Source organism: Adiantum capillus-veneris, chromosome 14, assembly GCF_014529385.1.
Source record: "Adiantum capillus-veneris isolate H3 chromosome 14, ASM1452938v2, whole genome shotgun sequence".
In the NCBI taxonomy this organism is placed as follows: domain Eukaryota; kingdom Viridiplantae; phylum Streptophyta; class Polypodiopsida; order Polypodiales; family Pteridaceae; genus Adiantum; species Adiantum capillus-veneris.
The window spans coordinates 7681341-7694138 of NC_140944.1; the positions used below are offsets into that span (position 1 = coordinate 7681341).

Here is a 12798-nt window from a genome sequence, read left to right on the forward strand (position 1 = left end):
CAATGGGCTCTTTAGTCGTACCCTTCTCATGCATCCTTCTTTATGCAATAATCCTCTTTTCCTTCTAGTCTAGGTGGCCTTACTTGTGATGCTTTGTTACTTGATGAGCGTCTCTCATCCACCACACATGTACATCATTGTACAGCTCTCTTTCAAATACAAAAGCTAAAAAAACAAAGGTAACTCAGCAAACGTACATAGCAACACAAAGTATCTCCATATCCCACATATCCCCTTATTTTCAATACAATAGAGGTAAAATGTGCTTATATTTCATAGCAAAGAAGAAAGTGCATGCTTACACCAACTTGGATAAAGAGCAAAGGAAAATTTTTCAAGAGTTCCATGAATCTTTTGACAGCTAAGCTCTATTGATACAAAAGTTTCAAAACTAACTTTTGACTTAGTTGTTCCCCGAAATTGTTCGAGAATTCACAAGTTCGCAACCCCATGTACACATTTAGTGGACTTGACAAGGAATCCATGCTTTCCAATCATATCAACACAAATAAAACTCCAACGGCCATTTGTAGATGTATTGAGTAGCAATGTATACACAATCGATGGAATCTACTAGAAGGCTTACCTTTCTTTCTATGGAAAAACACAAAAAATTTGTAAAGAGTAAAATAAATCATTGTTATCAACCTTTAAAGATTTTTCAAATTCCTTCATAAGTATTACTAAAACTTGAGAGTTCTATGCCTCTTTATCTGCACTTGTATGCTAAGCTTATATCTGTGCATGACAAAGAGAGGACACATTCTGAGTAGAATGGATCAAACCCACTTCATATACAAGAATTAAAGGATCATTAAGCTATTTCTTCCAATACTTGGCATATTGAGGGTCCTCCCATCAAGTGATATACAGTCTTCCGGCTTTCCCATTAATAAGTAGCTAAAAAGAAACCCTTTTAACTTCACAGATTTCAGCAAGGATTGAAGGAGGCAACTAAAATATTCTAGTTTCCGTGCCAAGGAGGGTTCTATTAGCATTTTTATACATGTAGACGAACAAGATCACAAACCAAAAGGATTATTTTTTTCCATCATTTAAACCATGAATATTGTCATTTTTTTTACCGTTAAAACCTCATCACTACTTTATTTTCATTGTTTACACTATCTAGTGAGTGCATCATCAACAAAAGAATATTACGAACACTCAAAAACGTCCTATTTAGGTACCAACTAGTGTTAATATGTCCATTTAGAGGTTCACTTTGATTGAAAAAGATAACTACTAAAAACCCTAACAAAAAAAAAGAAAAAAACCTCCAATGCTCTAAACAATGGGACATTTTGTTATGATGAGAGGAACCATTGTCTTAACTATCTCTATACCTATTAAAAAGCAACAAGCACGAAAACATCCATAAACTGGTGAATAAGATTTAGCTCTCACACAAGTCCCTAAGAAAGAGAAAATATACATACAAACCTACAAGAACATCTTGGTACATTTACAAATGACATGCAATTTCAGAAGAGAGCAAAATTAAGATTGCATGTGTCACCCTGAGGTTGTTCTACTATAATAACCTCCACAAGGAGCAACCTACTAGAAAGTCTTATGCATGTATAATCGCTGAAAGTATGATGTAAACATAGATATGCACCTCCACACCTAGAAAACATTGGGCTGAGGCCAAAAACATTTTGGTGAGTAAACAAGCGAGTTCATCAAGTGTTTCAAAGGAAAATTGTTCCAAGCCATTCCTTATAGATGCAAAACTTGCACACCTTTACAAAAAAATAGACATGTATAAAATCAATTAACTTATTCACAGTGTCCCCAAAGAGTTGGTCTAACAATAAGGCTGTGGCCTCTCAACTTGGGGGTTGAAATCCCCCGTTAGATCATACTCTACTAGAGGGACACCTTGTGGAGACATCTAGTGTTCACGTAGCTAGGGCTCTTGCCCTTGGACACTCAATTACATCTTCCTCCTGGGGTGGGTCACCCGAGGAAGTTCCAGCTAGTTGCTACGTGTTCTTTCCATCGTTCCCAGCACATGGTGCATCAATTAGGTGGCCATGGTGATGCCTACCCGTGGCTCTTGCCTGATGGTGCACGGCCCTTGCCCGACCATGTAACATGGCTAATATTTGCACGGGATAAGAACCTCCAGTGTGTCGAAAAAGAAAGGAAGCAAGAACGGTAAGTTGGCAAGACATAACATCTCTTTTAACTCTCTCAAGTAGAACGAACTTGGTCTTTCAGAGCACAAACTACTTGCTAAGGTAAACCTCGTAGTTTATAGTGTCGATTTACTTCACGACAATTCATATTTCACAAGAACACCAAGGTTTTAAATAGACACCATAGCAATTGTTTTAATATTCTACGTGAACATTGTTTTGAAATATTTTTATTTCAAAATATTAAATGAATCTTTCTATTTCATTTATCATTTCACATCCTTACACGGCTTGACTTTACTTACATTCTATTCTTTTAGAATGCTAAAGTGAAGCTTTACCTTGCATAATTCTAGTACATTCTATACATATACATAAATATACACATACATATATTTATTTATTTTACACATACATATAGCCACACATAATATATAAATATACACTAAATGAAAAAACCATGGTAAAGGGAAGAAATATGTGAACTTAGTTCAAAAATCTTGCAAATTCTAAAATGCAACTATTATTTCCGGTTTGCTTCTTTGCAAGGAGAAAACTCAAGTCCCTTAATAAAAGAGATATTCCTGAACAATGCTTTATCTTATATCATTCTAATTAAATTCAACCTAACGATTTTATCATTTTCTTGTTATTTTAGAAAGCCACCGTGACCCTTTCACTTTTTGGAAAGGCGACATTACATCTGTGTACAACTCCAAACCATCCGACATTTTGGTTCATTGTGTGATTGCGTTAGCAAATACAACAGCTTATTAGAGAAGCTACACACTTGGATTAGTTAAGGTTCTGATGTACAAAACAAATAAGCAGGGCAAGTATGTGCTCGATTTGAGCGCCCTTCGACATTCCGAAAGCTAGAATACACTCTGGGAAATGATGCTTAAAAACGTCAAAATTGCAATGGATGCCATCATAGATGCAACAGATAAAGAACACTGTTGTATAGGCTTCAGAGCGCATTAGCAGAAATCACCGACTTAAACACGAACCTGCAAACAAACCTTGAATGTGAGCTTATAGATCCTTACAAATCACAAAAACGTGCCACTACTCGTGATCTCACTCACAATAAACAATAATGCAGTACCGTTAATAACAGAATCTGCAGCATTGAACAAATTTCACAGAAGTCTGGCATTTCTCAAGGATTATCAGAAATCACCGACTTAAACATGAACCTGCCATCAAACCTTGAACGTGAGCTTATAAATCCTTCCGAATCACAAAATGTGCCACCACTCGTGATCTTACTTAGTGCTCACAATAAAGAATAATGCAGTACCTTTAATAACAGAATCTGCAACACTGAAGAAATTTCACAGAAGTCTGGTCTTTCTGAAGGATTATCATGCCAACATCTCTTGATAAGATCAGAAAGTTCTGGAGGAGTTTGCTCAGGAATCTGAGGCCGCAAGCCCTGACAAGAAAATAATATGATTTTTAGTAAGCTCCACATTTACCAGTACCATCTTTTCTCCTTCAACAATACTCTCTACTACATCCTGTTCGGAGTTACAAGGTAACGACTCTCCTCAATGAGAGTTGTGGGAGGGTAACTCCCTTCCTGACCTTCATTCCCTAAATACGAGGACTTACAAGGTCCTCATCTCCATTCGCTAAATACAAAATTAAGTTAACGCTCATTGAATTCATCACCTTTTGAGGCAACCTTATGGAAAGTCCCAAAAATTCCTTTATCAAAGTGAAATTTGATCGGCGTCAGAGGTAACCAGCACCATCACAGTTAGCGGTCCCAGGGCAGAGGATCACAGCCACTGTTTGGGCTGCCAATCTCCCTCGGAAGATCTGCAGAGACTAATTCCTGCCACCTCAGCCCACCAAATTATTCTGCACCACTTTCCAACCACTCGAAGCCACATCAGGAATCTATCGCTGCCCTGTAGCCAATAACCTCCTGTCACCAGTCAAAAAAACCCTGCAGCCGATGCAGCACTGCGTGGCCCAATTAATGTTGGAGTTCCACACTTGATGCCCGGGAATGATCCTCGAGTGCCCATTGCAAAATAGCTCCTGCCAATGGCTCCAACGCACGGTAATTATTACACATGCGAAAAGATCCATCTTACTTCTGCACTAAGAGCAATGGAGAGCAAAAGGGTGACGAGCTAGGTTGAATAAACCCTTTTTCTAACGGCTCCTCTACTTGGCTCATAATCTCTTTCTGTTGGGCTGCACTAACCTTGTAGGGAGGCCTATTTGGTTGCCTACAACCTCGCACCAAATCTATTGCATGATCCTCAGGCCTCTCCGGCGGTAGCTGAGACGGTAATGAATCAGAAAAATAGTCACAACTCTCGCAAAAAAACTGACCTTTCTTTATCTAACAAATAGACTGACAACTATCTGAAACACCACTTGCAAAAATCAAATACGCAGAAAGATATTTTGTAACTACAAAAGTGATAGCTGAAGCTGATACAGTAAGGATGGACTCTACTTTCAGCTTTACATCCAAGATATGAGTATGAGTCTTGCCCTTATGCTGCAAAATACCCTTTCTCTTAAAAGCATCTAGCACTCCATATACATGGAACATCCATGGGATTCCCAATAAAACATCGCACCCTTCTGATGGCATGATATAAAACTCTTCTGTATCCACGATTCCACGTAAGACTGCATGAGTAGTCGCGGCTTTCCAATGATGGGAGTTATAGATTGTAAATGGCCAGAACATGCCAAACCTGCCTCGGCTATGTACTCCATCTCTTCAGCTCTTATGCCCAGCTTGATAGATATCTGGCACTAAACGGCCCTTTCCTGTTCTATTTGTCCTTTAGGTTAGGTGGCCTCGTCACAATAAGCAACAAAGTGATCGGCTGCTCGCAAATGAAACATTTACCCTCAATCATTAAAGCCTTCTTTCCCTCGAAAGACTAACGCACAAAAGACTTTTTCAGTTTCTTGGCCTCTCCTCCAGAAGTCTTGGCTGAATCATTAGCTTTCTTGGATTTTCCTAGCCCGTGGGAAGCTTCAAGAGTCGCTCTTGCAAAGGACTTCTTTGCTGAATTTTTCTTTGATTGACCCCCTTTCACGTTGTCCTTAAATCCACTATCTTTTCCTTTCCACAAGGCATTGCCAGTATTTGCAACCTCCATCAGTTGAGTAAGGGTGGCCACTCTAATCTTTGTACAATAATTTCGGAGCACTCTAGCTAACCCACAACTACACTTTTATCTGCTCTGTCAATGGCACAAATCTGTAGGAATTTACTAGAAGTAGCGCTTTACAAAACTTTCGATTGTACTCCTCTAGATTTTGCAGTTATCTTTACCTTTAATTTTACCCAACTCCAATTTCCTCCTCAGACCAAAGGAATATTGCCTTTCAAATGGCTCTCGTAACCCGTCCTCTCATGCATCAAGAATATCCGTTACCCAATCTCTCCCACCGAACTTCGCAATGCTTAATGTCACCAATCGTTTGACACATCAGAGATGTCCATTCCTGATGGCTTTTATCAGTTCTTATAGATCTACAGCTCTCAACTTAACAGTTAAAGTGCACACATTTAGATATCCTAAATTCGTTAAATCGAAATTACTCAAAAATAAGAAAAGAGTCAATTTAGCATCACCCGCCAACGATATAACCTCGTAGTAAGAAGCAATTGATAAACAGAAGGAAGAGAGCCGTTGATGACGAAGATGATGGAAAAGAGGCAACTGACGTCACAAAGAAACTACAAGAGGGTGCCAAGAGGTGAGCAACAAAGCACTGTACTAGAGATGACAAGGAGCTATAAGGCAAGATCGAAACCAATTCACTTGCTAAAGGTGGCTCCTAAGGACCAAAGCTCAGGAGGGAACTCCAAGAAGACAATCAAAGAGGTTCTAATGATAACAACGTATAGAAAACCAAATGTAGAACTAGGGCGAGCAGAGAGCAGAGCAACAAGCCAACAACAACAAACCCAAATACCCAATGCAAAGAACATAAGAAAGCACGGAACAAGGAGCACAAGGAAAGAAACAACAAAAAAAGTGGCAAATGAATCCAAACGAAAACATGCTCTAAACATAGACTTCACTTACACCCTTAGCCCCGCGACCATTCATTCTCATTCTCTCTCTCTCTCTCTCTCTCTCTCTCTATATATATATATATCTCAAAAACGTCAATTTCCCAATGCGGAGAACAAAAGAAAGCGAGGAACAAGGAGCAAAAGGAAAGAAACAGCAAATAAAAAAATCAGATGCTGTAAAAACAGACTTCCACTCACACCCACACCCCCACCCACCCACACACACACACACACACTCTCTCACTCAAAAGTCAGCTATAGAGCACAAGGTAAACAAAGCTTAAAGAAACCAAACTCCACACACACACTCGCACACCCACACAAAGCAAGGTAAGAAAAAGCAAGCAAAAAACCCAACAAACAAAGCAGAAACGAGAAGGCAAAAAAGAAGCAAACCAATCCATTACCTTGTATGGGACATTCACCAGGTTGAGCAATTGTCGCACCTCTACAAAGACCAGCATAAGTGACTCGATCAAGCGACTCCATGAAGGGCTCCATACTTGCAGGGTTCACTAACAGCCCTGAAGCAGGACTGGGGAGCCACTCCAGGTGGTTTCCGCTACACTACACTGAAGAGTCCATGGACACAATTTACTACTCCGGAGAGTATGTCTTGTGGGGCAAAAATCACCAGAACAAGATTGAAAACACCAGGTGACTGAAGGGAAAGAAGGGCAGGGTGGAATGCCCATAGAACTCTCTCTTTCTCTCTCTCTTCAAGTCGGGAGATCCTATGCTTCTCAAGAATTACCGCACCATCATGGTTGGTTACACGCTGGCTAGGCTATATGCATCAATTCTTGAGCACGAGTTGAGTAGATGGGCAGAGAGAGGGCATACTGGCAACGGGACAGCCACGGTTCAGCAGAGGTTTCTCCGCTCTTGATCGATTTTCACGCTCAGAGCCATTATTGAGGAGGGCACACACCATGGCAGGAGGAATTATTGTAGCTTTGTAGATTTCCAAAAAGTCTTTGATACAATACCACGAGCCACGAGCCAAACTCAAATGTAGATTACAGGACAAGGAGGAGCTGATTTGGAGGATTTTAGCTTTGTACAGGACAATGGTAGGGCAGGTACGCTCATATCCGCTGCACGCCTCAGGGAAAGTATTGGACCACTGAAAACCGCCCCAAGATAAGTATAAGCATCTGCATACTCCACAGTCTCTCAACCATATGTAAAGGTGGGATCGGACCTCCTTACCCATTGCGCCGTAAAGTTAACACCATAACCTTGGTCTTACCAAGGTTCACATACAATCCACTGTCCTGTGCAAATACATGCAATGCATCCAAACGACGTTGCATCCCCTCAGGAGAATCTAAGATCAACACAATATCATCGGCATATAATAGCAACGGTCCATGTCCCTGCTAGCTGGGCACCTCTATCACCCTCTGTTTGTACATAATCTGAAAACTCATCTACATATCATCAAAGAGAATCGAAGATAGGGGACAGCGTTGCTTCACCCCAATTGTGGAGTGAAGCACGTGGGACATGCCCTGAGTAGATTGATCAGAGCCTATGCAGCATTGGGGAGACTTGAGAGGATATGTTCGCAGGTTCAATTCAAGGAACCTCGGACAAAGCTTTGGCTCTTTGACACTTTGATCACTTCGACCATGCTATACGGAGTGGAGATATGGGGCCCCTCACTCGACCATCATAGCAGAGCCGGCAATACTGATGGATGGAGATGTATGGAGAGGCCCTTGGTGTCTATGATTTCTCGGATGATTAGGGCCAAGGCTTCAATACCACATGACATTGTTAGAGCGGAGCTCGCTGCTCCTCCATTGGTAGTGGAGGCACTCACTCGATCAGTTGAGATTTATGCATAGCACCAGCGCTCTCCCTAGAGACAGATATGTTCGATTAGCACTAGTCTTCACGACAACTGGCATTGCTAAGAGATAAATCATGTTGGTATGCAGAGATGGCATCTTGATTTCAATTACATGGCTTTAGTATGGATCGGCTACCCCCATTTCAGTAGTCTCTGGATGCACCCTCCATCTCCCTCACTAGGGCAGAGATTACCAGGCTCATAGACACTTGATTCAACTGGACACGAGAGGACATGGATACATCCTACACATGAGTTGGGTACGAACATGGCTTTCTATAGAGAGCATCTTCTCCGGATGGATACTCATCTATCCCACGGGATACGATGTGCTATCGATCAGATACGCACATCCTCACATCACCTAGAGATCGAGACAAGTAGATTTAGAGGAGTACTCGCTCAGTCCAGGATTTGTCAGATGTGCCAAAAAGAGCCGGAGACAGAGCTACATTAAACATGGCATTGCCCAATATACTATGAGATACGAGGCTGCTTTCATTATCTATTCCGAGAGGGTTTTGGACCACTTTCTAGAGTCATGAGATACCAAGATAAAAAATGCCTCGGATTATACTTACTGGAGATTTGCAGACACAGCGAGGACCTCTTGAAGAGGAGCACAATGAGAGAGAACCAGCGACAGCGGCAGATTACAGATCTCTTCTAGTCACAGACATAGGAGTTCGAGCAGCCCCCACAACATAACAGCACCAGAGGCATACTGCTTGATCAGGCGATAGAGTTAGGGCCGTCCCGTCACCCACGGATGAGGCGACCCTTGCACCAAGGTGGTAACCATAATCAGCAGGCCTTATAAGCAGTGCTAGGGTTTGCTGCAGACAACACGGAGTTTCCAGGCAAGGCGCACTGCTGGTCCTGAAACCCTTAAACAGCTGCGCGAAGGTGGTAATCAGCAGGCCTGAAGCGACACTTGAGTTTGCTTCAGACAGCGCGAAATCAGGCGCAAAGAGAAGAGTACCGGCAGGTGGTTCTGTGCAAGCAGGTTAAGTTTCGTGCAGTCGCAGCCTATAGGCCTGAAGTGGTGTTAGCCGATTGTGAGTACAAGGCCTCCACAGGATGCAAACAATCAAATTGCTTTTTGTAGGGTTTTGATTGCAATTTCTGTGCAAGGTTCACACACTGCAGGGTTCAGATTGCAGAAATTGCAGGAGGGGGAGGGGGAAGAGGGGGGGGGGGGGGGGGGGGGGGAGGGGGATTGTATGCAAAATGTATGTTTGACATGTATGCTTGATGTGGGAGTATTTATACATAATGTGGAAACGCCTTTGCGAATAGTGCGTTCTCATCCCTACTACCAGAAGTTCTCGTACTCTTTCGTTTTTTGCGGCCATCAAGCATGAGGAAGCAGAATGACAAGACTACCCCCTTAGAGGATGTCATTCAAACGTGCAAAAAAGAAATGACCGAAACCATGAACAAGATCAACCGAACCCTACTGGGCACAATAAAGATGCTAGAAGAACGCGTGTTGGTCCAGGAAAGCAAGATAACTAAGTTGGAAGATCATGTGACGGCCCAAGACGAAGAGATTGCATCACTCAAGAAGGATCTCGCCGAGATACGATCACGAAGCACACTTGAAGAGGGAGAATTGCAACCCTTAGTAATAGAGGAACTCAACACTATCAAAGAGTGACGACTTCTAAGGTGGATTTTATTACAAAATCTCAACAGAAGGCGGACGAGGCAGAGAAATGGATTTGAGGTTGCAAAGAAAGGAAAAGGCAAGGAAACAACGTCGACACCCGCCATTATACACCTGACACTAGCAGAGGAGCAAAGAAGACGTGTGCACGCTTTGCATGTGAGAATTTGCGGCCTCATAGACAAAGACAATGTGGACAAAGAGATAAAAGAGCTCATGACTTTGATGGGGGTTAATGAGCCGATACACACAAGAGCTTGGGCAGTGGGCAACAAGAAAAATGGAAACAATGGAGAAACCTCGAAAGAAAGGGCACTCATCCTTCGTTTTCCATCCAGGGAAACGAAGGACGTTTTGAAGGAGGACCTTTTGAAGACGGGCATCTTTCTTGGGGATGATCTTACCCTCTCGCAAATCGCTCATATGCGGGAGCTAATGAAGAGATTAGAGCGGCAAGGGAAAAGGTAAGATTGCCTTTTACCGACATGGAAGAATGGTAATATTGGAGCGACGCTCCCCATGACGGTGAGAGACCTATGGGACCACACTCAAAGTTGCTACGTGGAATTGTAATGAATCTATGCGCCTTGATGTGGGTGCTTTTGAGGACAGTTTTATCGGAAGAGACATCATCTTCTACACTGAGACACATCAAGCCCTTGGACAGTCTATGCCTCACATTAGTGGGTACAGATGGGAGACAGCCTGCAGACAAAAGACACGATCAGAGCATATAAGGCAGGACTAAATGGGAGTGGCAGTGTTATTCAGGGAGGAGTTGCAGCCGTTGATGCATATAGCCCACAGGGATGAGCAGTCTAGGTACATGTGGGTGAGATTGAGAGCAGAGTCAGGCAGACATGTTTAAATGGCTATTTGCTACTTTCCCCCGAGTACACCAGTATATGCATCACCGAGAGGACAGTCCCCCCTTTCTGTTTTGGATGATGACACAAAGGAGTTCTCTAGAGATGGTGACATTATCATTCTAGGGGACTTCACAATGCTAGGACTGCCCATCATCAGACAGTTTTTTTATGATACTTCAAAAGAGATGCTGAGAGAGGTGGATGTTGCAGAGATGGGCTTGTTCAGACTATCACAGGATGTGGAGCATACTAAGTATGGACGACACTTGATAGACATGGGGACTGCACATGGACTGGCCATATTGAACGGCCTGCAGAGATTTCCCGATGCGAGAGGTTTTACATGCTTTCCACACAGACATGGAGCCAGCACAGTGGACTATGTCATGGCACAATCGAGCTTCATCTCTAGGATCGAGGATCTCACGATTGGGCCAGACCTGTTTGTGTGGCAATGGACTATGCCCTTGTGTTAATGACCATCTCTTTTCAATTTAGTGTAGCACACACGCCGCGGACAGCAGCCCCTACTTGCTAGACCTTCACGAGGGAGACTGACTTTATACATAGATGGGATTTACAGGCGTCTGTGCACTGAGGAGCCAGGGCGACCTCTAGAGGAGCTTACTGCTATACTGACAAAGACATTACATGATGCAACAGCAGAGGCATACCCGTACACCTAGCCTGAGCAGAGACGTCGTTCTGGGAAGACGTCTTAGAACAACCAGTATGGTGAGGAATGCTGCGAGACTAGAGCCAAACTTCAGAGGGAGGTGCTTTTGAGGACATCACTCACAAACAGTCACAGATTGACTTCCGACGCCTACTGCGACGGAAGAAGAGGGCTTTTTTGGCTCGACTTAAGCAATATCTATACCAGCTATTCTTCAGTCAGGACTCACGTGAGGCATGGAAACTCTTTCATGAGCACTCTCCCCCCCCCCCGATCCATGCCCACACACACATGCTTTTTTCACCGCTGAGATGGTGAAGAAGGCCATTGATAGGATAAGGACTGGGAGAGCATATGATCATGATGGCTTAGTGGCTGAGCATTTCATGCATGCAAGAGATCTACTAGCAGAGCTTCTAGCAGATATGTTCAATCGTGCCGTGTGTGAGGGCCTGCCTAATACTTGGGCCCTATCTACTATTGTACCCAACTTAAGGTCAGGAGACCCTATAGAGCCTAGGAATTATCACACTATCATGATTGGACACACATTGGCACGATTGTACGCATCCATTCTTGAGCAGCAGTTGAGTAGATGGGCAGAGAAGGAGGGAATGCGCGCAACCAAGCAGGCAAGGTTCAAGAGAGCTTTTTCTACTCTTCATCATATCTTGACACTCATATCCATTATTGAGGAGGGCAGATCACATGGGAGGCAGATCTATAGTAGCTTTGTGGACTTACGCAAAGCATTTGACGCAGTACCCAGAGCTAGATTGATGCGCAGACTACACGAGATGGGAGTACCCACAAAGCTCATTTGGGGGATCATGGCATTATACAGGTCAATAGAGGGGCATGTAGGCACCTCAGAGGGTCTATCTACACCGGTTTACTCCACTACTCGGGGGAAGCACGGTGGCCCGCTCTCTCCTACTCTATTTGGTATGTATGTCGATAAGGTTTCTGACTATACTAAGAGAGATCCTGATAGAGGTGCACAGCTCGCATAACATGGATTCCACTATTGTTATATGCTGATAATATTGTGTTGATCTTCGACTCTCCGGAAGGGGATGCAACGTCACTTGGATGCTTTGCATAGGTTTGCCCATGAAAGTGGTTTCTCTCTCAACCTTGGTAAAACGAAGGTCATGGTGATTAATACCAGCCCAAAGTGGATCAGGAGCTCAATGCCCGCATTTGCATATGGCCAGGAGACAGTGGAATATACAGATGCTTACACTTACCTTGGAGTGGCCTTTAGTGGACCAGCATTTTCCTTGAGGAGAGCAGCAGAGACTAGACTCACTAGAGCCCATGCAACATTGGGTAGATTGGAGAGGATGTGTTCACACGTTCAGTTTCAGGAGCCTTAGATGAAGCTTTGGCTCTTTGACACTCTAGTGGCTTCTGCATTGCTCTATGCAGCTGAGATATGGGGACCTTTGGATCATCACGGGAGGTCACGTCGCAATGATGGATGGGGGGACATGGAGAAGTGAAACAGGCCCAT

The 12798-nt window shown here is 43.3% G+C and overlaps 1 protein-coding gene across 5 annotated transcripts in view; it reads right to left on the minus strand.

Annotated features, from left to right (window-relative positions):
• Positions 1-2764: 2764 nt before the first annotated feature.
• Positions 2765-12798, minus strand: part of LOC147441858 (serine/threonine-protein kinase STY46-like) — an 84916-nt gene continuing 74882 nt past the window's right edge. For all 5 annotated transcript variants that reach the window (XM_086528251.1, XM_086528253.1, XM_086528252.1 and 2 more), the window contains 3 exons: positions 3448-3582; positions 3253-3343; positions 2765-3154 (listed from right to left, as the gene is read on the minus strand). In XM_086528251.1, the coding sequence (XP_086384377.1) occupies positions 3332-3343; positions 3448-3582 (147 nt within the window). In that variant the 3' untranslated portion in view covers positions 2765-3154; positions 3253-3331. The remainder of the gene's footprint in view (positions 3155-3252; positions 3344-3447; positions 3583-12798) is intronic.